The sequence below is a fragment of the Neopsephotus bourkii genome, unplaced genomic scaffold, assembly GCF_033783945.1.
Source record: "Neopsephotus bourkii isolate Nb327-2 ecotype Australia unplaced genomic scaffold, CSIRO-AGI_Nbou_v1 NB_1479, whole genome shotgun sequence".
NCBI lineage: Eukaryota > Metazoa > Chordata > Aves > Psittaciformes > Psittacidae > Neopsephotus > Neopsephotus bourkii.
The window spans coordinates 394,151-420,966 of NW_026901955.1; the positions used below are offsets into that span (position 1 = coordinate 394,151).

Genomic DNA, 26,816 nt, shown 5'->3' on the forward strand with positions numbered 1-26,816 from the left:
CTCCCTCATCCTGGCAGAAAATCTGAGGCTTGAGCTTAACCCTGCCCATCACCATCCACTTTGGCCACTTCATGGGCATTTCTGCGTTACAAATACAGCACTTGTTCTGTCTCTCCTGGCTGTTACCATGGCGCTGGTGTTATTATCTGGTTATCTGCGGAGTTTACTACAATGCAGATGAACACAATCAAAACCGCTCAAGGAAAACTGCTAAATGAGAGACAACCTTAATCTTGAATAATGGCAGGCCAGGAAGGGAGGCGGGGAGGGGGGCCCGGAGCAGGCTGCGCTCGCTCTGCCACAGATAGCTTTGTTAGAGCAAATTAAACCTGCGAGCAGGCAAATCCCATTTTGTGTGCAAAGCAACAGCGCTGGGTAATGACCTGTACCTCTCGGTGCCTTCTCTCCCTCTCTTATTGTGTCCTTCTCTCGCCTGCTGCCCAGCAGCTCCCAGCTGGCTGCAGGCAGGAGCGACACAGGGAATGCAAATGGCCTGGCTGTGCAGAGCCTGCACTGTGCTCCTCAGCCCCGGCTGCAGCCACATCAGTGCAGGAACTCGGCACAACCCGGCAGGGAAAGCACAGCAGGATGAGTCCCGTGTTTGGACAGTTTCTTGACTTGATGTGTTCCGCGTGGTGGCATTTGTAGTGATACCAGTAGGTGATTATTGTTGCTGAGGTAACCGAATCAATGTAATTGCTCTCTCAAAGGTAGCAGGGACTTCTCAGATGGCAGCATCAACAAACTGGCTGTTTGAGGGAAAGGCTGGCCTTGGTCTTGTGGTGTTGGACACTGTGCCGTGCTCTGTGGCAGTGCTCTGGCTGTTTGACTTGACAGACTGGGTGGCCGGGAGGACCAGGCAGCTCTCAAAGGGAGGTGATTTACAGTTAATGCAAACCACAGGGTAGGATTTGGGATTTAGAGACAACAAAGCCTCTATTTCTGTTCTTATCAAAGTCTTTGCAATCACCTGTGTGCTCTGGTGGAGCTCATGGTACTTGGGCAGCTCACAGAATGCAGCCTCCCCCCGGCTGGCTTCACTGACTGCAGCAGCAGGACCAAACGCTGGTGGATCCATGGCCCCAAGGGGGGTCACAGGGCCTGTATCAGCACCCCCATAGAACCACTGCCCTATTCACAGCCTGCTTTTGGGGAGCTGGAGGGGAGGAAAAGGGGGTGAGGGTGGGCTTGGGATGTTGAGAGGGGCTTTGGATGCTGAAGGGGGGGTTGGGATGCTGGGGGGGGGGACTGGGATGCTGAGGGGGGCTTAGGATGCTGGGGGGGGAGATTGGGATGCTGAAGGCGGTTTGGGATGCTGAGGGGGTTTGGGATGCTGAGGTGGCTGGGGGACAAGGGGCAGTGCGATGACTCAGAGGCTTGGCAGGGGTCTGCAGTGGGGAGCATACCCAGGTTGGGGGCTGCTGGAGCCGGGGGAAAAGGGGGAGGGACAGAGGAAGCCCCGGGGAGCCGCGGGAGCGCAGCGGGTCTGTGGGGCTGGGGCGAAGCGAGGGGGGAGGAACGGGGGGAGCCGCGGGCGGGGCCGGAGCAAACGGCGCTGCGCGGGGCCGGGGCTGCCGCCGGCGCCCTCCCCCGCCGCTCGCTCCTCTCCGCTCCGCTCCTCTCCGCCCTCCGCCGCGCTCGCTCCCCCGCGCCGGCCCCGGCGGCAGCGCCCGCCCCCGGCCCGGCCCCGCTCGGCTCGGCTCGGCTCGGCTCGGCTCGGCTCGGCTCGCAGCAGCACGGAGGCTCCGCCGCTCCCGCCGCCGCCGCCGCCGCCGCACGATGCCGGGGCCCCGCGGGCTCTGCCTGCTCGCCCTGCTGCTGGGCAGCCCCGCGGCCCCGCGGCCAGGTAAGCGGGGCGGAGCGGGCCGGGGATGCGGCGCGGAGCGGGGGTACCCGAGCACGGCTGCCGGGGCCCTGCGCCCGCCGGCGGGGGGGGGGGTGGAGGAGATGCCGCGGTGAGCGGGGAGGGGGCAGGCGGCCCGGGAGGACCCGGCTGTGCCACCCCCGAGGGGGGACCCCCGCTTCTGCTGCTCCGCGGGCCGGGATGAAACTTCTGGCATTGGCGAGAGAGCGCGGCACCGGCAACCGCGCTGGAAACGGCAGCGGCGGGACAGCGGCGCTCAGCACCCTGGGGCGGACAGCTCCCGCCGCCGGGGCCGCGTCCTAACGGGAGCCGTGCGCGAACGGAGCCGGGTACCCCCCCGGGAGCTGTGCCGGACCCTCCGCTTCCATCCCGCAGGGAAAGCAGCCCGGTGTCCCCAGCCCCTGCTGTGGGGAACGGTGGTGTTCCCGTCCCCACCGGCTGGGCACGCAGGGGCTGGCTGTGGGGTGGTGTTTACCCATGGGCTGCGTGTTCATTCCACGTGTCTCACGTTTCCACGCAGATCCGCTCCCTCTCCCACTGCCGTGGTGACAGACCTAAGAATAGGCTCCGGGACCCGCTTGCCGGTGACTTGACAAAGTCGTTGTAAACTCGCGTGGGGCTTAGAGATCGCTTCAGCCGGAGCCTTCGCCAGGGCTGTCGCATGGGGGAGGCTGCGGGGATGAGGTGGTGGCATTCGGTGCACTGCTCACCAGCGCGGACTGGTGAGAGGCAACCGGAGGGGCCAGCGCTGCGGTCGGTGTGCGGGGCTGGGAGGCTCGTCCTCACCCCCAGCGCCGGCCCTGTGGGTTTAGCAAAGATCCCTGGTGTCGGGAGCACTGCATCGCGCTGCCTGCCCGGCTTCGCCTTCTGTCCTCGAGTTCAGATTGCATTAAAAGACTTTGACTTCTTGGTCTTAAACCAAGACAGGGATTGTATTACAGAATCCATCCTTCTTTCTGGGCAACAAACCAAAAAATGGGTGCAGATTACGGCATTTTCTCTCTCACCTGCATGCGTTTGTGTTCTCTGTATGGACAAGCACGTATGCAAGAAGGAATCAGGTCTGAAGTCTCTGTGCACAGTTGCTGGCATCCTGTTTTGGCATTGGAACAAACAGAAAGACCACAGATTTCTCCAGGGTGTTACACAAATGCTTTTGTCCAGGCTGTTGGGGAGCTGCTGTGGGAGATGTGTGTGTGCTGCTGCGGTCCCCATGCTGCTGGGGGGGGGAGGTTTCGAGGGACCCCAAATGGATCCATTGAGGGTAGGGTCCCTCAGGCATGCAGCAGCACCTTTGTGGGCAGGAGAGCTGCCCTGGTCCCAAGCACCCTCTGGGAGCATCAGCAGGCAGCCCAGCTCATCCGGAGCAGGATCTGGCCCTTACAGCAAGCGTGATCTGTCATAAATCTCAGGGTAGGAGAACACGGCGTGCTGGACTCCCCTTCCCTTGGCAGAGGGAGCTGATGAACAGCTGACCCTTTGCAAGGTTTGGTGAATTATTGCTGTGAAAGCCCAAGTGCCTGCATACGCAGCCCTGGGGCCGGAGGGGTGATGCGGCTCCCCCCATGCCCAGGAGGGGATTGTTGGTCTGTTTACAGGAGGTCACAGCCAGGCCTGGCTTAGCAAACCCTGCTGCTCCCAAACGGTGAGGGGGAGCAGGAGCAGCCCCTGCAGAGCTGGCTCACTGTGCTCCATCTGCCTGCTCTTTTGCTTCGTGCTTCCAAGAAGCAACTAATTTCACATGACTTGCACCCATCAGTTGCTGGGCTGGTGGCTCCTTGGTGCTTTGCACTCGTGGAGCCATGTAGCTCAACGGAGAGGAGGTGCGAAAGCCTCTCCTCCAGCATCCACTCTCACCCACCCACTGGTGCGGTGGCAGCGCAGGCACGTCCCTTCCCGAGGACTCGTGCCAGGAGCGTGAGGAGCACGGTGTCAGCAGTGCGTGAATGCAGCGTGCGGCCATGGGCTGTGCAGGCAGGACACGGCCAGGCTGGCAGCTGCGGGCAGAGGAGGGGCAGCAGTGCTGCAGGAGTGCAGCCCGGGGGTGCTGAGCATCACATTGCGCTCCTCTGCACTCCCATCATCAGCGCTCCCCTCCTGTTCTTCATGGCGTTCGGGCACCTCCAGGCTGGTTGCCCCAGTGGGGTAGCAGCCACTGAGCTGCTATTGGCTTTGTGAGCACAGTACCACGGGGGGGATTGTCCAGAGGATATTGTCCATCAGGAAGGAAAAGGGAGCGTGAGCTCTGCGTTCATGCAACAAGTGAGCGGTGAGCACTGGTGCAGCCAGGGTGCAGCCAGTGTCAGTGCCAGCACTGAGATAACATCAGAGCCAGGCTGCTGAGAGCAGGGGGGATTTGTCTGCTGGAGAGCTATCAGAGGCCATAGTGAGCGTCTCCTCTTCCTTCTCTCCTTGGCAGAAAGAGCGGGGAAAGCCTGGAACAGAAGCAAATGGAATTAGCATCGCTCAGCCCTCTGCTTCTCCTGTGTTTTTCCCATTATGGATCGATAAAGATGCTATTTAAAGTGGATGGTTTGTGGTGCCACAGATGTTTCCTTCTATACATTTTTAACTTCTCTGTCAGTGAGGAATCTGATGGAAGGATCCGGGACCGGAGAGGCAGGCTGCAGACCGATGGAGCTGAATGTGCTCACTTTGGCATACAAAATGCCACACAGAGGTCTTGTAAAAGCAAACCACATAAAAAGGGAAGCGTTGAACGTGTTGGTTTATAATCCATCCCCTGTAGCGCTAAGATTCTTCTGGCTTCAGAACTTGATAGAGAGCAAGTCCCAGCTGAGGCAGTGTGCACAGTATGTGTCAGGGCATCACTGGGGGGGGGGATTTGAGGGCTGCTTTGAGTGGCATGTCCTTCCAGGGCTGCTCCTGTGGGTATTTGGGGTGAGAGCCCAGCGCTGTGACCCTTTGTTATCCCATTTTGTACAAACACGTTTAGTTCTGTTCAGCAGAATAGGCTCTGTGCGATTAAACAACGCACAGCTTTTGATCTGGACTACAAGAACCCAGCAGTCAGTGCATTTCACACCCTCTGCCATTGCAACGAGCACAGCCAGTTCCAGTGGCCTTTGGGTGTGGGGTGGGGCTGGAGGGGGAAGAAAAGACCAACCTTCTGTGAGCAATCCAGAACTTATTTACTTGATGTGGGTTTTGTCAACCGTTTGAAAGCGGTTCCTGAACAGTAAAACATGCTCCGAGGAAATCCTGTTACAAAACACAGGCTATATTTTAATTAGCATAACATGCAGCTACATGGCTGGGACCGGAGCCTGCCACTAAATGCATCTTTTGGGAGTTGAGGTAGATGTCTATAGGAAATACAGCGTGAGCACTGGCTTTCCAATTTTCCAGTCCATCAGGATGGATTTACACTCCTGTCAGGGGATGGGATGGCTGAACTCGGTACTGGGCACGCTCTGGCTCTGTGAGCCCTCGCCTTGCCAGGCGTGGGGAGCTCAGGGGGTTGTGTCCCTGCTTCTATGCAAGAGACCCTGCAGCTCTGCAGGGGGATCATCACCACATGGGCAAGGGGTGCTGGACCCTCAACAAGCACCCAGCACCCTGAGAATTGCCCAGCACCCATGGTGATCAGTAGAGCATCACCAGGGTGAACCTCGCTGGTATTAAACATTGTGCATGAGGCAGGCCCTGGTGATACCCACTGCTGGCCAAGGCTTAGCCCATCAGTGGTGCCTCTGGGATAATATGTTTAAAAAGGGGGAAAAACCCTGTGCAACTGCAATGGGAGAGGGGAGTGAGGATGTGTGAGAGGAACAGCCCTGCAGAGCCCAGAGTGATTCCTACAACAACTGCACCATGGGGAAGGTGAAGAAGGGCAATAAGTGAACTTGTGATACATGCAGCAACCTCCTTGTCGCTCAGCATGGTTATCTCTCAGGCTTCATGCAGAAGGACTTTGGAAATCAGAGGAGATCCATGGAGCTGGAGGAGCTGATCGGAGCCTGCGGTGGAAGAGGCAAAGCTAGGAAACAGCTGGAGGAACGGAGACTCATTTTTCATACCTGAGAGCGAGGTGTTGTGAATCCCCCCACGGGGATGGGCTTGATAAGCAAATGCAAATACTGCTTGTCTTCAACTTGGATGTATGACTGTGGTCCCTATGGCTGCAGGGATGCTTGAGCAGTTGTGGCTGGTGCCTGCATCACAGCCCTGGGACCCTGGAAGACAGGGATGCAGGTGATGGGCAAGGAGCTGCCAGGGACTTTGAGCCCCAGGGACTGCAGACAGGGAGCGCTGCTCCTCTTTCCAGAAGACACTATTTCTGGCCCAGCGTCTTTCTTAGATGACATGGATGTGGAATAACAAACCCTTTGAAGCGTGTTGCTGCGCGTTAACATCACGCCGCTCAAGCTGCTGTGCTTGCACTGATCTGTAGAAGCAGGGATGCAGCCGAGTGGCTCGGAGCCCGCAGGGCAGCACATGGTATAGACCTGATTTGACCCCATGTCTTCCTCCATGGTGTCCTCCCAAGCTGATCGGATTGGGTAAGGGGTGCAGGAAGAAAAAGGGCATTGGCACCCCAGGACAGATGGCTGCAGCAGGAATCATTGAATCCCAGACTGGTTTATGTTGGAAAGGACCTTAAAGCTCATCCAGCTCCAACCCTTGCCATGGGCAGGGACACCTTCCACTAGAGCAGCTTGCTCCAAGCCTCATCCAACCTGGCCTTGAAACACTGCCAGGGATGATACAAGGAAACTTTATGCAACCAAAAGCCAAACTCCTGGCAGCAGGGAGGGAACGTGTGAGCAGCCTGGCCACCAAACCTGGCTCTGGAGGTGCGATTCCAAATGCAAAGCTTTAGTCTGGAAAGGAAAATCTGGTGCCAAAAGCAAAGGCATCCAAAAATTCAAGCGCGACAGAAGGAGTATCTGTGGGGCTGATCCTGGAGCAGCAGCATCTGCTCAGCAGAAAGGATTTGCCCGTCTGTCCGTCTCGCTGTCATCCACGCTTTTGTGTTATGTGCCAGAGCTGGGAGGTGTGCGGCAGGGAAGGGACACCAAACATGGTCCCCAGGGCTGCTGGTGGGGGCTTCGGTGATGTGCGGCAGCCCATCAGCAAGGGAACTACTGCAGGGACCTGCCACTGCTGTGGAGAGCTGGGGCAGAGCAGGCAGGCACCGGTGGAAGCAGTTCTGGTGCTGGTCCCCTCAGGCAGGGATGGAGAGAGGATGGCGGAGTCCCTCATGAGGTGCTGTGGCAGTTGCTGTTGGGCTCAGTGTAGTTCTGCAATCAAAGCAACAGACTGATGAAGATAGTAAGTAAGTTTGAGCACACCCAGGCACTAATGAAACAGGAATAATGCGGGGGGAGTGAGGGAATGTTCTGGAAACTGGTCAATTCGGGAGGATTTCGGAGCTAGTCAGAATGGCTGGAAATATTTAAAATTCAAGGGAGATTCTCCATCTGACTTTTTAGGGTGGATTAATGGAGCGTGTCAACATTCTGTGGTTGAGATCCTTCATCTCAGGCAGATCGGTGGCTGGGGGACAATATGGGAGGACATCACTTGTGATGCTCCCTCCACCACAGCCCTGCATCTTTTCCCTGCACCGGGGCTGTGTGGTGTCACACAGCAACAGGGCTTGCATCTTCCAGTCATGATTTAAATGCAATTTCATTTAACCTCAGCTGTTCCTCACAGCCCTAAACTTCCATCTGCAGAGATCCCATGTCCCTGCACTGGAAGGCTGCTGTTGCATGAGCCCTGACAGCCTCCCAGTGCTCCCAGCACACCAGCAGCATCCCTGCCACAGAAAGGAGCTCTGCAGATGCAGCTTACAGACCTTGGACACATCAACAGTGCTTTCTCCCACTGCACAGGGTACAGACAAGGGAAGAATTTAAAATAAGAGAGGTAGATGATGCTAATGACATTAAAGATGTGATCCAAGCACTGTTAGCAGCATGTGCTAGCCCCAAGAGCATCCTTAGGGACATCAGGCTGTTCCCAACACCGTCACAGTTAGTCAGCTCTGGTGGAGAGGAGACAGATCCTGGGGCAATGTCCCCAAAACAGCCACTCATCTTAAAAGCCCCCCCCTCCCCAAAAAGCCCTGGCACCCCAAGACATGGAAAATCCACTTTTCAGAGCACACAGCCCCATCAGGCACCTCGGTTCCCTTCACCCCTTATCATCCAGCCAGGTTGTTTGTGAATACGTTTTTAAATCACTGCTGGACACTGTATTTACATAAACACATGAGACAGCAAGGTCTAAAACCCGGTGAGCTCTAAATGGTGTGTTAGGTGTGGGAAAGAGGATTTTATCCATTTACTGAGAGTACAAATCAACAGAGCAGAATTTACAAACCCATCAAGAAGGGAGGTGACAGTTCGGAATTAATCCTCTGCCTGAGGCACACAATGTACCTCCACAAACACCTCCCAGCATAAATATAGTTGAGAAATAGCGAAGGAAAATGTAACTTCTAATGCCTTTGTAGGCTGCCAGTGGAACGGCAGCAGCATCCTCAGGGAGATGAATGGAGCTAATGTCATTGGGAAGGTGCTGCTGCCTCCTGCTTTATTTTTAGCCAGGACTCAGTCCCCAGCCTGCATTGAAATATTTCAATTTGTCTTTGTGCCAGAATTCCCCCAAAAGAAAACTTCCCGGATAATCTCTCCCTTAGTCATTCCTTAAAGTAAAATAATTCAATGTAGCTTCTCTGCACACAGTCACACTGATGGGAGCAGCACCCAAGGCAGCGTGACCCGCACTCTATGCCCCAGGCTGGTGGGATGCTGCTGGTACCCACAGCCCATGCCCTGGGCCAGTGGGATGCTGATGATACGCACGGTCTATGCCTCAGGCTGGTGGGATGCTCCTGGTACCCACTGTCCTCAGGGGAGCTGAGCGTTCTGGCATGTGTTGTGTAATGCTGCTGCTCCTTGCATAAGGGGAGAACACAGGTTTTATCTCCAAGTCCAGTGCAGCATCCTGAAGGCACAAAGGCTCCTCTTCTCCTGGACCATTCAGAGCAGCACAGGATGCTGCAGCCAGCACCAGCATGAGGAGCGGGGGCTGCTCTCCCATCAGGGCGCTGGAGCTGACACTCCATGAAACCAGCGAGGCAATTTCCAGTGAAAGCAAACTTCTCAAGCTATCTAATCAAAAAAATATAAAGGCTTCTTTTCAGCTTTTGTTTCCAGCACACAGAGGAGCCCATGCCTGCCAGCGGTGAAACGGCTGTCTTTGTTGTGTAGATGACTGTGAAGGACATAGGCAGCACTCCCATTTCGGAATGCATTGAGGTTTTCTTGGAATTCATTATGAAAGGTATGGAGGGAAGGGTGCAGCAGAACCAGAGCCCGTGCAGCTGCAGCCTGGTGTGACCCAGGAGGATGAGCCTGTTCCCCACATCTCTCCAGTTTTTCCTTTGCAAAATGTCTTTACAACATCTAAATCCAAAAGCATTTTCCATTCCTGTAGCTGGGGCTTATCTGGAGTCTGCAGTGGAAGGCAGGAGGCACCACCAGGGAGATGGCAGCTTGCTCTCCAGCACTGCTACAGCTGCACCCCAGATGGAAGCAACCACATCTCCTTGCTGAGACACATCTGACACAGCCTGAACGTGCTGCTGGACATCAGCATCTGCCCCCCATCTTCTACAGCTTTTGCTGCTCTTGCATATACAGAAACACGTACAGGGTGATGGGCAGAGAGTGGTGCGGGGCTGCTGGGGAGCAGCAGATGGTGAAACACAATGGGAGATGCTCCATGGTGGGACATGCCCGGCTCTGCCGGTGGGATGCAGCACAGGGGGATTGCAACTCCTTACTGCTCCTGGGAACGATGTCACCCAACCGCACAAATGGAATTGAGTCACGGCAAATAACATCTCCCTGAGTGACTCAGATGATCCGAGCAGGATTCCACGGGCAAGGCCTGTGATTTTTCACATTTCTACTCCACATGCATCAAATGGGCCTCTTAAATAATACAGCACTGCATCTTTGATCAAAACAAGAAGCCTGAAGGAACAGCAAAGCAACAGCCTGATGAAAGTCAGGTTAGACAGGGCTTGGAGCAACCTGCTCTAATGGAACGTGTCCCTGCCCTGGCAGGGGTTGGAGCTGGATGAGCTTTGAGGTCCCTTCAATCCAAACCATTCCAGGATTGTATGAAAGTCAGGACAATGAGGCCAGAGTTGGAGTCAGTTGTGAAGAAGGCATTCAGATCTGAGAAGTTCCTTCCCAACACCCCCAGCACCATTCCCAGTTACACACCAGAGCGTTCCCAAACAGGAAATACATGCTACAAGTTCATCTTGAACCTGCTGCTACTCTCCCTGCTTTGATGCTTCCATGCTACTGCATTTCTCCCAAGCAAACGGGGACCAGCTTGGAGCAGGACCATCCCCATGCATGGACAGCCCAGGCCCCCTTTGGCAGTGGCTGGTCCTTCCCTGCATGTAAAAGATGCAGTCCTCATGAACAGATTTGTTCCTCATATGTGCCTGTTTTAATCATCCCACACTGCTCTCAAAGCTGCATTAAAGTTACAGTGACCCTGAAGGAGCGTAAACAATAGCAGCAGCAGCAAGCAGACTCTCTCAGAGCTTGATGACACATGGATCTATGATTTGCCAGTTCCTTACCTGCTGGGAAGAACAGAATCAAACGCTTTGCCACCACATCTCCCAGTCAGCAGCTTGTGTCAAAAATAACATCACCAGGAAACAGGCACCAGCAACACCACATGTGTGTTTACAAGGATACCCGAGGAACATCTGATAAAGCCTCCTCTCCACACGCCAATGCAAATATCAAAGCTCTTCTATAGAGACCACTGCTCAGCATCGCATCACCAGCACCCTGGTTCCCAACACAGCACCCTGAGACAGGGCTCACACTGGAGACAAGCCTCAAGGCTGGTATTTAAGGGTTTTCTCATTCAACTCAATGCAGCTGTGATTAATGAACAGAACAGGCAATCAGTTACATATGCCCCATCCCTGGCAGTGTTCAAGGCCAGGTTGGACACAGGGGCTTGGAGCAAGCTGCTCTAATGGAAGGTGTCCCTGCCCATGGCAAGGGGTTGGAGCTGGATGAGCCTTAAGGTCCCTTCCAACACAACCCAGGCTGGGATTCAGCTCTGTCAGGGCTTTAACTTTCCCAACCTGATCCTCTTTGCATGTTTACAACATACTTTTAGCCTCCTGCTTCTCTCTTTTGGGGGAATTTGGGGGTTTGCTGGGCAGTGGCACAGGGAGCAGAGGACCAGGCACCCCACACCTCATCCCCACCATCACTGCCTGAGCAGCCCTCGTGTGCTCTCAACAAAGAGTTTGTCGTCTTTGTTCCCAATGTACTTGCACCCTCACAAAGACTATCATTATCCTTTCTGATGTAATTAAGATCAATCAAATGGAATAATGGAGTGGAGGTCAAGGAAGGCTGTTACTTCCTTGGGAAACAAGAGGCTGCTTTCGTCAGAACTACCAGGGAGCAGCTTAATTGTTCTAAATCCCAGGAATTACAAATGTGCCTTGTAACTGTGTGTCCTCCTGCGTGGAGGGAGGAGGGACCCCTGAGAGGCACTGCTGGGGAGCCCTGCAGAGAGCTCTGGCACTGCACGCCCTGCTACGGCACTGCTGCCATGGAGCAGCATGGCTAAACTGGCTTTTGGCAGGGTCTGATGGGCCATGGCACTGATCCTGGGCTGGTTGGGAACCCTCTGCCCTGTGCCTGCCCAGCCAGTGCTGTATGGGTGCACATGGAGGGATGCAGAGGAGGCTGGAGCCAGGAAGGGACCAGGCAGGGCTGGGGGCTGTGCTGCTGCTGCTTCCCATGCAGAACCGTGCTTCTCTCCTGCCACCCTGATGGCTAATGAGAATATATTTGCTATCTGTATTAATTAAAATAAAGAGCAGCAGCTCGTTCTTAGGCTGTCCATGGGTTATCATCACCCAGCACGGCACAGTGCAGAAATGGAATTAGTTCTGCCAGGACATCTTTAAAACACAAATCACTGATCACTGATACAGCTGGCAATTAATTACACACAACCAGCAGCACTGGAAGCAGGGCGAGGACTGAGGAGCAGCCGCCCAGCAGGGATGGAGCCAGGGTGAGCTGGGTGACCAGGGCAGGGTGGCAAAGCCTGCGCCAGCCCCGAGCTGCCGCTTTGCCAACAGAGACTGACCCTGGTTTTAGTGAGGAAGTTAAAACTGGGTCCAGCTCTGGGCCAACAGCACAAGAGGGATGTGGGGATGCTGGAGTGAGTCCAGAGGAGCCCATGGGGATGCTGCGAGGGCTAGAGCAGCTCTGCTCTGGAGCCAGGCTGAGAGAGCTGGGCTGGCGCAGCCTGGAGAAGAGAAGGCTCCTGAAGGGGAGACCTTAGAGCAGCTCCAGTGCCTAAAGGGGCTGCAGGAAACCTGGAGAGGGGCTTGGGACAAGGGCCTGTAGGGACAGGCCAAGGGAATGGCTTGAACCTGCCAGAGGGGAGACTGAGCTGAGCTCTTAGGCAGAAGCTCTTCCCTGTGAGGGTGCTGAGGCGCTGGCACAGGGTGCCCAGAGAAGCTGTGGCTGCCCCATCCCTGGCAGTGCTCAAGGCCAGGTTGGACACAGGGGCTTGGAGCAAGCTGCTCCAGTGGAAGGGGTCCCTGCCCGTGGCAGGGGTTGGAGCTGGATGGGCTTTAAGGTCCCTTCAACCCAAACCAGGCTGGAATAGAACAGAAAGAATTAAAAATTGAATTTCATATTTCTTCAGCCAAATCCTGGCTGCAAACGGGCCCATTTCAGGAACGATGCTGGTGCTTCCCGCAGCACAGAGCTGGGCAGTGGGCTGTGTGGGACACAGGGAGCTGCTGCGCTGCCAAATCCCAAATCGTTTTGACATAATGAGGATCCGGCAGCTCCAGTGCAGTTGATTCCTCTCTGTAGAGGGAAAACACAAAGCAGTGGAGGAGGTGAGGGGCTGACAAACTGCATCACATCGCATGGCCATGCCCTGGGTGCTTACACGGTGCTTGTGAGCAGAGCGCATCCTGTTCTGCGGTGTCAGGCAGGGCTGATCCGGGCCGGCAGCCGGTGCGGGAACTGGGAGCACCAGGCTTTGCCTTCGTTATTCCCAGCCTCCGTAGCACAGTGTCCCCGTAATCAATGGAGTCCAATAAGTGCAATAACCACAGACATCAGTAACCCAGCACTTCCCCTGCCTCCCTGATGGCTGGCAGCGGGGCTGTGCGCAATCTGTCAGGAATCATTAGGCGCCGGAGCTACATGGTTCCAGAGGAGTTTGTTCCACAGGGGTCTGTTCAAGGGCACTGCACGGCGCAGGCAGCGCGAGGGCACAAAGTGCAGAGGAAGCATGGCTTGGGAATGCTGCAGCCACTGGTGGGACATCTCCCTGCCTGGGCTGACAGAGCCATGGAGCAGGCAGAGCTGGGACCCCACCGTGCCCCTGGGGGGTGCAGGGATGAAGGTGGAGCATGGGGTATAAGGAATCCCCACCCCTGTTCTGCTTCCCTTGCCCTGAGAGTCTCCAGCTCTGCCACCTATCCCCATGCATGGTGTGATCACTGGGTGCTGCATCCCGTGGTGGGAAAAGCTCAGTTCATTCACAGGGAGAGCAGTAAATCCATGTGCCACAGTGCCAGTGTTCACCCTCATTGCTCTGAGGCACCTCTGCACCCCTGAAAGGCAGCCAGGACCTGGTGGGCTTCAAATCCCCCTGAGGTGCCCCAGGGCATCTTTTGGGGTACTCCAAATAAAACCAAACCGCGCCTTTTGGGGTACAACTCATAGAAGCCAGGGGAGGAGGGAGGCCACAGGCAGCAAAGAGACCCCGAGGAGGCTGCTGGTACCTGCTCCTATCTCGGGAGCCTGGACCAGAGCCACGCTGTGATTCCTGTTACATCTTGTGAAGGAAACACAAAGCACTGCCAAGCAGATTCAGCACAAGGCAGCTCGGCTCTAACCCAGGTCTTGCAGTCAATGCAGAAGCTGTGCCTTGAGCTCAGGCAGGGCAGAGATGCTGCAGCACAAGCACAGGGCTGTTCTGGTCACCTGGATCTCTAATGCCATACAGTCATCCTCTATTTCCAGTTCTAGAGTGGAAATGAAATCAAATCAAACTAAGGCATGAATACACTTCAGACAGGTAGAACACAGGGGGAGGTTTTGAATAGTCAGTCCATAGATGTGACTGCCTGGAAGGGAGAGCATGAATGATCTATAGCCAGAGAAATAGCCATCTATTATAATAGAACTAAACTTTGGCCAGATGTTTTATGGCTGCACAGCTTGTAATTGCTTCCCAGCTGGCCCCAGACACAGGGTGTTTTAGCTGAATCCAGTGGATGTTCCCTTCCAGGGCTCCTGCATCCCTGCCAGGCTCCTGCATCCCCTCCATCACTCCAAGCAGGACAGGAGCCAGTAGGAGCCCCATGGCACAGAGCAGAGCACAAGCTGCATTCCACAGAGCTGACCTGCTCCCAAGGAGTTAACTGCAGCACTCGCTGCTCAAGATCTGCTCTGCTGCATCTTAACAGTGATGGGAGATTAATTATCTTACTCTCAGATAGCTGCCTGGAATGGGCTTTTTGCAGCTAAATATACTCCCTTTTTAGGAACCCATTTCATTTTATACCCTGATATAGACGACTAGGCTGGATGATTGGTTGAGAAAGATGGAGCTTCTCTTCCCCCGGTGCAATTTGTATCCTGAAAAGCTGCCAAAATACTCCATTTCCTCCTGCTGGGGGACCCTGAGGAAGAAGCATCCCCATCATGGAGCCCAGGAGAGCCACAGGATCCATTTGATTTCACTTTTCCTTCCTTGTGATGAGCCCCTCCAGAGCAGGGACAAGGCAGCAGAGGTTGGGATGCAGCAGGAGCATAGCAGGTCTCCCCTTCCCCGGGGTGTCTGTGTTTGGTGCTGGCTGGATCCAGACCGGGGATGCATCAGAGCTCTGGCATCAGGGAGTTACCAGGAAGACTGGAAAACTCCACAGGAAACTTTCTATTGGCACCTCAGAAAGGCTCAGCTTTCCAAAAAAAAAATGAATTACTTCTCAAAACCACCCCGTTAATTCACTTCAGACAGGCCCATCTGCCCATGACAAAGCACAGACCATGGCTTTCTTATATTAGGTGTTGTAAAAAGCTGCAGTGAACTCAAATCCCCACCTGCATCAAAGCACCGCTCTCTCTAATGGCTTTACTCCCCTGCTCCGTGGTCCCCACCAGCCCTGGCATCCCTGTGGAGATACCAGTGTAATTAATCACCCCATCAGCTGGGGAGGCAGCAGTGATGGGATGAGGCAGCAGCGATGGGACCAGGCAGCACACAACAGGTCCTGTCACTTCCACACGGTGAATCTCTTGATTCCTCCATAATTGGATCAGCCCCTTTAAGTCCTCTTCCTCATTAGCTGCTGCTTGCATCCCTTTGGGTTCATCCCCAGGGATATGGGAACAAGCGGCCCTGCAGCACTGCTCTGTGTTGGGGTGGGACGGCTGCCAGGGTGCTGGTGCTCAGGGCACATGGGGACACAGGGACCTGCTCCAGAGCATCACTACATCCCCCCAAGGCTGCGGGTGCCCACATGGAGCTGGTGTGGCTGCAACAAATGCCCGAGAGCCCAAGTCTCATTGATTGCAGCTCCACAAAGCAGCACTGGGGAGGAAAATCCATTTTCCTCGGAGAAGTGTGCCGTTTCCAGGCATGTGTCAGGCCGCTGTGGGGCATTGGAGCAGTTTGAGCATCTCTGGATCATGGGGGGCAGAGGTTTGCAAGTTTAATTCCCGTATTCCTGGCAGTGTCCTCGCTCCCAAGTGAGGATCAGGCATAGGCGAAATGGATTCACCACTAAAAGGGGTTCTGAAAGGAGCTTTGACTTGTCAGAATACTGTTGACAAGAAGCTCCCATGACCCATCAGTGAGCACTGAGAGCCCAGAAGCCCCCTGTGTGCTGGGCTGCATCCCCAGTGTGGGAGCACCAGGGCAGGGAGGGGATCCTGCCCCTCTGCTGCTCTCTGGGGAGACCTGAGAGCAGCTCCAGTGCCTAAAGGGGCTGCAGGAAACCCGGAGAGGGGCTTGGGACAAGGGCTTGTAGGGACAGGCCAAGGGGAATGGCTTGAACCTGCCCGAGGGGAGACTGAGCTGAGCTCTTAGGCAGAAGCTCTTCTCTGTGAGGGTGCTGAGGCTCTGGCACAGGGTGCCCAGAGAAGCTGTGGCTGCCCCATACCTGCCAGGTGGATGTCACCCTGGAACTGGATGAGCTTTAGGGTCCCTTCATCCCAAACCAGTCTGGGATTCGATGAGTATCGCCCCTGTTTGCAAGCACAGGAGTGCTGGCCAGGAGGAGAGCCTGGTCCTCAATGGGCACAGCTCCTCAGGCCGGGCACCGCTGCCAGCATCCATGCCCATACATGAGGGGTTTCCATGGCAACCTTATTTGAGCAGTGCTAGTGACACAAGATGTAGATTTTAAAATGAAATATTCAGACCACAGTCCTGGGAGCATAAATAAACCCCTGCACACGGCCAATTTAACAGCATTTTAAAGCAGTTCAGGAGCTCCCCTGAGCCACAGGAGCCTCTGTGGTGTTAGGAGATGCACAAAAGGGAAGGCAAAGCCCCTGAACCCATCCTGCCCTGGGAGTCCCAGCACCCAGCTGGGTCCCCAGCCTCAGCATAGGGCAGGATGGAACCATAGGAGAGGTGCCAATTGCAACCATGCTGAAGATGCAGCACTTGGGGCTGCACAGGAGGGATGCCCAGGTACCAGGAATAGGAGGCAGGGAGGTCCTGCAGCTCCTTGACCTCTGCTGCACTTTCCTCCTGAGCAAAGCCTGAGCATCTCCCTTCTTCTGAATTATCTTCCTATTAATCACACTTTGGTCCAACTGAGGTGAGGACAGGCTGCCCAGCTCCATCCACTGCAGCACCCCGTGCACCCCAGTGTGTATTAAGAGCGGCCTGCTTTGCACAAGCCCTGGAATCACTGCAGAGCACTCTTACTGCCCTTGAAGATGCACTATCCACATCTTCCCAGTGAGCAGGGCCAAGCACCGGGATCTTGGGGCTCCCTTCACCCCCAGGCTGTCACTCCCTGTCCCCAGCAGGACCTGGGGACCAGCACTGCTCTCGCAGCCCTTGCACCATGCACCTGACCATAGAATCGTCTCCTATTCCCTGTGACTACAATAAGAACATTTGTACAAACCCATTCACAAGCCTTCCCGCTCCAGCCTCACCAGTGCTGGTGGCACAAAGCAGGAGGGCAGCTCAGAAACACCCAGTGCAATGGGCAGATACTGCCCTGGCTGTGCCTATCTGTGCTCCCACATGACTGACTCCGTGATGACCAGATTGCTGCTATCCTGTGTGCCCATAGGCTGAGCTGCCAGGAAAAGTGCTCAAGGAAAACTTTCTTTTACCATTGGAAAAGCTTAATTTGCAGAGGTTGTATCCACAGGGAAGAGCAGGTTTCCACCGCCCTGTTTGGAGCCAGGCGGCCGCTGAGGCTGCACTGGTCTGTTTTGACATTTGGGAATGGAAAACTGTTTTGATTCAGGTTTTGCTGCACTTCAAGATTTAAGGCAGACATTATTTAAAACCTGAAACCAACCCAAAGCATTTCCAATCCATCACACGCGTGTTTTGATGAGCCCAACCTGCTTTCTTCCCCATCCTTGTTTTACCCCAAACCCTCTGTTTTCCTCCCCAACAGTGCAATGTGCACGGGTTGTGATGGAGACCCACATGGGACATAGCTCCTGGGAGAGCTGCTTCCCCTTCCCACCCTGCAGCCCTCCTCCAACACAGGAGTGCATCAGAAACCAGCCTCGACACCCCTCTTTTATCCGAGATCAGGATCAGCCCCATATGAGCTCGCAGAAGGAAGCCTTGGATTTAATGTTATCAGGTTGCACCTTCCTGAGCTGCCGTAGTGAGCAGAGGGTGGATGGAGGGCAGGAGCATCGCGTGCCCCTACCTGCAGCTCTCCTGACCAGGCACTGCTGCTGATGGGCACCAGTATCTCCCCCATTGTGGTAGATGGCACCTGTGGCCAACCCCCCTTCATCACCCTGCTGGGAGCTGGTAGTTCTGAGGTTCCACCTTCATCCATCACAGGCTGGAGATTATCACCCTGCCTGTGCCACAGGCTTCCAGGAGATAAGGGAAGAAGCCCCTACCTTTGGGAAGACCGAATTGTCCCAATTGAATTGGCTGCAGCAGAGGTTGCTGGGCTCCATTGTTAGCTGCAGAATTGGTGCAGCTGCAGCAATGGCTTTGGTGAGTGGCTGCAATGTGCAGAGCCCTGGTGCAGGGGGGAGATGAGGCGAGCTCCTCAGGGCTCATCCAGCTCCATCCCATTGCCAGAGCTGCCCAGACTCAGCATTTCACTCATCCAAGCCCAGGAATGGATGGAGCCTCTGCTCGAAACACATCCCTCACTGAACCAGCAGCACACAGAGGCTGTTGTGCTCATTATGGCCATTGATTGCCCCATTTCACCTGCCAATGGAGATGACACAAGGCAGAGATGGACCATCTGTTGGGGTTCATTGCTCTGCTCAGGCCCCTCTCCTCACTCCCTGCTGTGCCATCCATCTCACCCTTCCCAGGGTCTCACTCAATGCAGGGAATGCAGTAAAAAATGGAGCTATACCCTGCAAATGAATCAAGCAGCATCCTTCTAAAGGAAAGCCTGCTGCCTGTCCCCAGCTGCCTTGCAGGGGTGGCTCTGCCTGCAGAGAGCACCCCTGAGCAGGGGCTTCCATACCAAAGCAGCACCATGTGCCATTCCCAGTCACCCACCCCATACACCCCCTCCTGACCTCGCAGCTGGACAAGGGCTCGTGGTCCTCAGGGTCATCGCTGGGTCCAGGCACTGCAGTGCATCCCTGCTGCCAGTACATCCCAGTGGCAGTGCTCAGGTGGGCACAGGGTCTGGCACATAGCACAGCTCCTCAGCAGCATCCCCTGACTTTGGGAAAGTCTCCCAGCTCGTGCAGAGCAGACTGAGCTACAGCCTTGCCCATGGGAAACCCAATGCACAAGCCAAGCTTATCTAACTGGGCCTGGCTTTATTGCAGAGTGGAGCCAGCTGCTCCCATAGCCCCTTAAAGGGGACTTGTTCCTTATAGCAAGGGTTTTGGGGTGCCGTGGCTGTGGTGCTGGGGGGGTCGGGATCAGTCCCAGCTCACAGTGAGGGTTCAGGCGAGATGTCTGTGGCAGAAGCAGCTCCGGGCAAGATTAAGCAGTCCCAGCACAGTTTCAATCCTCCTAAACCCATCACACAGCAGAGCACAGGGGCTGAACACCACCATTAATAGCATCTCTATAAGCTTCTCAGGGTTTCTGCTATAATCAGATCACTGAAACCTTCCGGACAGTAACTACTGAGCTCAAGCAATCGAGCCGCCATCCTCGGGCAGCCAGGAATGGCGCGGCAGCGATAGCATCGCTGTTAGTAATGGGAACCCGCTGATACAGCTACTCACGGTTTAGCTCTTTCAGGAGCACAGCAGCAAAATGAGCGCGTTATGATTATTTCATCATCCTTTTATCAAGCGTTTGCAGTTCCCTAATTCCTCTAAGCCCCTCTGGCTGCGATACCAGCAGCAATCAGATTTGCCCGGCTCTCTCCAGCCTCGGCACCTCTGGAGCGGCACAAGTTGGGAAGGGGGTGTCCTGGGGACCATTTCTCATAGGGGTGGAGATTGGGAATTCATGGGCAGGTGGATCCCTGCACCACGGGACCCAGGGCTGAGCCTCTCATGGAAGTGATGCTGCTGCGCAGAGTCACCCAGGGATGTGGGACTTGATGTGCTCCGGAGCTCTTTGTGGCAAATTCCAGGCCACAGCCTGAAATCTGTTTCTGTGTGCTCACAGATGATGGGAAACAACAGAGTTGATGATCACAATTTACTCAGATTTAATTCTGAATAGCAGGAAAACAAAATTCTTCCAGAGAGCAAGAGGAAACTGTCCTAGATGGCAGAAAGAAAAGGCTGTTTGCACCTGACAAAGTATTGTCAGAAGAAGAAGTTGTTCTTTGTGTGGGCAGGAGGACTGCAAGGACTGGAGAGCTGGTTAGTTTTTCTCACTCCAATCGCAAGTTCCAAAGTGCCATTTGTATTCATATCCAGATATTTAAGGATGCTGTTAGTGCCAGGGGCCCTCCATGAGCAGCTGACGGTGCTGCAAGGGGGCTGGTGCCCTGCTCAGTGCTGCCCCTCCAGCCCCTGCCACCACCCTGTCCCTGTGGATCTGGGCTGTGTTCCCGCTGGGAGCCCGGGAGCAGCCGCCCGCTCCCACCCGCACGCTGCAGAGGAGCGAGCGCTTCCGACGGCGCTAAGTATAAAGCATGGGGGAGTGAGAGCTGGTTGGAGGTGTCCTCCCCGAGCCCAGCTTCCTTCCGCGCTGCTTACACGCCCGTATCCAGGCAGATCCCAGAATAGACCTGAAGAGGAGCTGTCATTTCGTGTTAAGGTCACTTGTGCTCCACGCTATCCCGGACGTTTCTGTCCCGTCCTGCATTAGCAGCCGCTTGTGCCAATGCCGGGGTGCAGAGCTCGGTGCCCAGGGGCTGTGGAGGCTTTCATGGGTTTAGAGAAGCCTTTCCAGCCCCAAACCATCTGCAGAGTGCTCCTGATCGTGATACAAGATAAACCCCTTGTACATCTTGATAGCATTCACTTCCTCCAGAGCTGGTTTAGCAGATTAGAGCAAGGTCAGACGTGACCCATAGTCCTTGGAGGTGCTGTTTGCATTCATATTGGTATGGAAAGCACCTTACCAAAGCCCACCCTTATCCTAATACCATTATGGAACCTTCCTTAAGGATGAAGATACTTGGTTCTGCTTCTCCTGCTCTTTGCTTTCCCTAAAGCCCTGCTCACCCTGGGGATGCTGAGGGCAGGGGAATCCACCTCCTGCGGTCAGTGACAGCCCTGTCATGGGCTCTGCATGCCCATAGAAGGGCCCACGAGGCAGCACGGAGGCACCAGGGGTGGCACCAGGGATGGCAGCACCAGGATGCAGCAACAGGGGTGGCCAGCACCTGCCATGGGGACAGGCTGGAGCACAGCCCTGGCTCGGGGGTGGCGATGCAATCTGGGGTGCAGAGCATTCATCACTTCTCTTTATGGTAACGTGGAATATGCCCTTATTAATCCCCGATGCCAGGCCCCCCCACTCCGCCTCTACCACCCCACTCCAGTCTGGCTACGCTGTTCTAAGCTTCCCTGAAATACACATTTGCCCTTTACAAACTAAAGCATGTTAAGTATCTCATTAGAGAGTCGCTACACAGAGTGTTTTATTTCATGCTTTGTTAAGGACAGAATCATTTAAATGCATCCTGGCAAAGGATCTAATAAGAAATTAGTCAACTTTCTGCAAGCATAAAATATGGTTTAACGGCAACATCCATTAAGAATTAGAGCTCTCATGGGAAATAACCTGGGGATGCTGGTTCCCTGTTCCTGGTAACACACCGGCTTTAGGGCCTCGGGTTCCTGTCTGTCCCACTGTGAGCCTGTGTCCCACGCTCCTCTCACCTCCAGGGCTGTGCCACCTCCTCCTTGTCTGACAGCCCCATCTTCTCCCCTATGGAGAAACCATTTTGCTTCAAAGCACCAAAACCAGTGGTTTGGAGGAGACCAGCAGCAGCGGCAGAGCCCATTCCAGGCTCAGGCTGGGAAAGGAAGCCTAAAGCACATCCCTGCTTTCAGGGATGGAGAGCTGATGCTGGCACTGCCCTGGGGAGTGATTCCCCTCCATCAGCCCACAGCAGGATGCCCATGGAGGCCAGGCTTAGCCCAGGAGCAGCGTGAAGAGGGAAGCAGACACACTCAGACATGAGTGGAAAGTGCAGGAGCTGCTGGGAGGAAGGAGGCACCAACCTCCCCAGGGAGCCAGGGGAGATTATTCAGAGCCAGCACAAGGCAGTGGTTGCAGACGATGTGTGTGAAACGCCTCCTAATGCGCTGAGGGAATCAGTTAATGAATTTAGCGAACCAAGGCTAATTAAAGAATTAATGTTTTAAGTCATGGGAAACATACTGGGAGAGGCTGGGAGGGGCTCGGTATCCGGGCTGGGCTCTCCTGTGGGTCTGTGGCTGGCAGCAGGACACAGTGCCTTGGGGCAGCACAGCCCTGGTGTCCCAACAGAAGCATGTGCAAGGGCTCCCCGGGACATCTGCAGCAAGGATAGCTGCTTGGCTATAAAGGACAGGAACCCCTGGGACATTCAAGGGCCACTATGGGCACCTTTTCTCCCTGGCACACGTGGAGGTGACAGTGCCATGGTCCCTGGGTGAGCACTGTCACCTTATCGTTTGTGAGCCTGGGGCCTGTGATGCGCCTGATGCTGCACATCCAGATGATGCAGAAGTGAGCGTTGTGCTTGCAAACCTGGTCCAGCGAGAGCGCAGCTCTGCAGGAAGCAGCACCCCGAGGTTGCAGGATCAGCACTCAGGCAGAGCTAAGGCAGCAGAAGCTGAAAGGCAGGGAAATCAGAGGGTGCTGTGAACGGTGGTGGGACAGCGGGGAGCTGTGCCCACAGCAGGGTCCCCGTGTTTCAGGTTTTCCATCCAAAAGCTCTGCTCTCCCTTTCCGTTCTGCTCCAGAATCTGAAATGCAAAACAATCGAGTTACATTTCACTCAAGTGTTGTGCCTTTGTTTGCAGTACCTGTGGCTCAAGGCCAGGTTGGACACAGGGGCTTGGAGCAAGCTGCTCCAGTGGAAGGGGTCCCTGCCCGTGGCAGGGGTTGGAGCTGGATGGGTTTTAAGGTCCCTTCCAACCCAAACCACTCTGTGATTCTATGATTCTATGTTTCTATGACCCCCCCATGCCCATCTATGCTCCCACCCTCCCTGAGGGCACAGACCTGCAATCTGGGGGCTCCAAACCCTCCCTGTGGAGCTGAGGGGGCTGGAATTACGGTCCTCAATTGCCGTGCGTTGCGCTCCTTCCCTGGCAACTGCTGTTTCCATGGAAAACGTTGACTCGGAGCCTCTTGGAGCTCCCTGCAGCCGCAGCCCTGCTCACAGTTGATTTTACACCGCGACCGCAGCCCCGCCAGGCCCACTGGTGGGGAATAGATCTGTGCTTCATGCAATTAAGCTCCCAGCGACGTGGCGGCGGTGCCTTTGATTGCTCTTTCTTCCCCACACATTGCTTTGCCTGGCACAAAAGGTCAGTGGCAGCCTAAGGAGAGGCTTTGGCGAAGCAGGAGGTGCTTTGCTGCGGGAGGCAGGAGGAAGCTGGATGATCGGTGACTGCTCCACACCAGGCAGCAGGACAGAGCCGCGGCCTGAGCTGGTGCTTTGAAACGGCCACATTTGCTGATGGCAAACACAGAAATAAAGGCTTTTCATAGAGACCGAGCCACGGCAACAAACTCAGCAGGAGCGAGTGAACCTCCCCGAGCAAGTGACCTCTGCATAAAGAGATCACAGAGCAGCTCTGAAGCAGTGCAAGGAGGCCACCGAGTTCCAGCAGAAACCCAGCTTCCAGGGAATCGGTGCAGGCTCATTATTGTGTTCCCATAATGAGCCCATTTGGGAGAGCCACAGGGTTCAACCAACCGCAGCTCCCGGGGGGCTGATTCCGAGTTAGAATTCCATACCCAGAATTGCCCAAATCCCACTTTTCCCCATGTATTTTGCAGACAGCGGCTCGGGAGCAGCGCTGGTCCCTGCCAGCCCGGACCCTCTCGCCGCGGATGAGCTGGTGGAGAAGACAGCCCATGGAGCCGGGGAGCAGGGACACGCCATGGGTTCACTTGGAGCCACGGAGCTGGGACACGCCACTGCCCTCAACCTGCTGCCGGCCATGGAGGACGGCACCGAGCCGGCAGCGGAGGAACCGGTGCCGCTGGTGCAGGGCCCCGCGCTGCCAGCACCCACCACGGCCCCCGATGCTGCTGTGAAACAGACGTTCCCTGTTAAGAAAAAGCCGCCCACTCCGAAGCACCCAAATGCAGCGAGGAAGCACCCGAGGCCCAAGGCTGCCCCACCGGGGTCCCCCAGGGCTGCCTCCCCAGCCAGCCCCATGCGCCCCGGGCTCCCCACTGCCTCCCAGGAGCTGCGGGTAGCAGCTGGTGGGGGACACACAGAGCAGAGCCCCACTGAGCTGCCCTGGGGGGGCCAGGCCACCACCAGCCGCCCTGTGCTGCAGATCTCCCCATCCACCCTGCCACCGACAGCACCGTGGCACCTCACTGACAGCACCGGTGATGCCGGCAGCGCTCCCACCGTGGCTCCCACCGGGGATACCGGTAACCAGACCGACAGCACCGAGACAGAGGTGCACACAGCAGAGGAGAGCCAAGAAACCACCACATCCACCATCATCACCACCACCGTCATCACCACGGAGCCCACCCCGGGTAAGCTGTGCTGCCTGCATGGGGATGGGGATCAGGGCAGGGATTCCAGGGGCGAACGGGAAGCATCCCTGTGTCAGCATCAGTGGCATTCCCTGGGTTTGTGGGACTGCACTTCCATGGTGCTGGTGCTGGAGCAGGGACCTGGGTGCTGGGTTTTAGGTGCAGGAGGGAGCTGCTGGGTGAGCCATTGCCCAGCGCAATCCCTGATTCACGTTCCCCCCAGTCCTCTGCAGCATGAGCTTCCACGACCCCGAGGGCTACATCGACTCCACAGACTACCCACCGCTGCCCCAGCACAGCTACCTGGAGTGCACCTACAACGTCACCGTCTACACTGGCTACGGCGTCGAGCTGCAGGTGAGAAGTGCGTCGGTGCAGGGACCACCATGGCCTGAGCCCCTGCTCCACAGCAGCACAGGATGCACAGCACCATGGCCATGGGCACGGGCTAAAACCACTCCTTCCCAGGGAGGAAAATAGGTTTTTCTCAGTGTAATAAAGCAGTAACTGGTACATCCTCAACATCAGCTAGGATCAAAGCATTAACATGCCATGTGATTAATTGAACAAGGAGCACGGCATGCAATTTGCAAAGAGCCGTCATGGGAAGGCGTGAAGCAGCAGTGCTGTCTCCAGCACAGCACCAACCCACAGCAAAGCGGGGCCACGTCCCCATCAGTTGCAGGGTAAAGACCACATGGCCAAGGCATTCTGAAGGCATTCTGCAGCACATCCCACAGCAGCAAGTGTGCAGCTGCAGCAAAACCAAGGCTGTTTCTACAGGAAGGTGTCTGTCAGTGTGAGCTGCACACATGGGAGCATGCATCAGTGGGCATGCTGCATGCCAGGGCTGCCATTGTGCTGGTACCTGTGCTGTGCAGACCCAGCAGAGCCAGAGGTCTGGACCAGTCACAGCGGTCTCCAAAATGCTGCATCCCACAGCCTAATGGGGATTGGAGCAGGGCAGGGGTCTTGATGCTCTTCACATGGTCTCCACGTCAAACCAGGCCCCAGTCTCCATGCTCTGGTGCACAATCCTTTCTTCTTCATGCACTTTCCCCATGTCACCATTTGCATCCAATTAAAATCCATTCCCTTTTAATCTGTGCAATTAAGAACGTGCATTAAAAGTAGTAGCAGCTCCAGTGGGCTTGTCCCTGCCGTCCCCTCATGGGCACATGCAAGGGGCTGACCTCCAGGCAGGGCTGCAGTGTGGAATCAAGTCCTGGTGATAGGCTGACCCGGGACTGGGCCATGTGGGCTCCTTTCCACAGCAGTAACTTGTGCCCCAGCCCCGCACGGTGCTGAGGATGGGCTGCTCTGCTGTAAACTCGCCTCTGTCCATAATCCATCAGGTGACACCGCTCCTGACCTCATTCCATTGTAAACTGAGATTTTAATGGAGCATAAAATTAGCCTCTCCACCCCCCAAGCTTTGCATCTCACTTTGCTGATGCTTCTAAGCATTGCAGACAAATTAAATCACAGCAGCGGGGCTGTGCTGGCTGAGCACAACCTCACCGGGAGCTGCTCAGCACCCACGGAGCACCCTGTCCTGGATGGGTGCTGTGGGAGCTGGAGAAGGATGCTGAGCACCCTGGATGCCTGCATCCTGCCCTATTCAGCAGAGGGCAGGGGGGTTCCGGGCCCATGGATGCAGGCTGATGTCCTCCTGTGTGGCAGCATCAGCGGTGCCTGACCCTCGCTGCAGGCAGTGAGCTCTGCAGAAAGCTTTTAACCATTTAGGCAGCAGCAGTGACGTGATTTATGTCCCAGTGAAGCTAGGAATAGCATTCATGGCAAGCACAGCAACAGATTTATCCCCTCTCTCTGAGGATGTTCACACAGGATATGTGCTGATGGAGGAGGCAGGCAGCGTGGTGCAGGAACTCAGTCCATGTTTGCATGCAAGCCCACCCTGGACATCACCCTTAACCAGCGGGGCTGGTGCAGAAGCGCTGGGTCTTTTCCCACTATCACAAACAGGCTTTGCTGCAAGACCTGTACCCAGCTGCTCCCCAAAGCCCCAAAGAAGAGCATGAAAAACCAGCAAACAAGAGAGCTGAACCTGGAGGTGTCCCTGCCCAAGCTGCCACTGATGGGGGGGGGACAGGGGCTGGCAGTCAGCCCCCAGCAACATCCCAATCCCCAGCAGCATCCCAGCCCCTTGCAGCATCCTCCCTCACCCAGGGCTGGGCAGAAGGGGCATAACACAGCAAAAGGACCTGTGTGGTGCTGTGTAGTGCTCAGGGTCCCTGCTGGGCTCTCTGCCGGCGGCATCGCAGCCAGAGCCGTGTCCCCACGCCAGGCGGGTGCCCTGCACGGCCCTGCCAGCGCTGTTAAACTGTATTTATGGTTAAACCCCTTGAATCTTCTTGGCAGGAGCCAGTTCCCCTCGGGAGATCTGTCGTGGGTGAGCAGGGCCGGCAGCCGGAGCCAAGGAGCCCTCCTGTCTTCCCAACAGGCTCTTTAGGCGCTGACACTGGTGCAGGCTTTGATTAAAGCAGGAGCTGGTCCTGGCCAGCCCCTGGCAGGGACTCACCCATATGGTCCCTCT

General features: G+C 55.7%; 1 protein-coding gene across 2 annotated transcripts in view; it reads left to right on the forward strand.

Annotated features, from left to right (window-relative positions):
* The first annotated feature begins 1,681 nt into the window (after positions 1–1,681).
* The window catches only part of SEZ6L (seizure related 6 homolog like), a 35,505-nt gene continuing 10,370 nt past the window's right edge, over positions 1,682–26,816 (forward strand). For both annotated transcript variants that reach the window (XM_061369209.1, XM_061369210.1), the window contains exons 1-3: positions 1,682–1,846; positions 23,540–24,259; positions 24,483–24,616. In XM_061369209.1, coding sequence (XP_061225193.1) covers positions 1,780–1,846; positions 23,540–24,259; positions 24,483–24,616 — 921 coding nt within the window. In that variant the 5' untranslated portion in view covers positions 1,682–1,779. The remainder of the gene's footprint in view (positions 1,847–23,539; positions 24,260–24,482; positions 24,617–26,816) is intronic.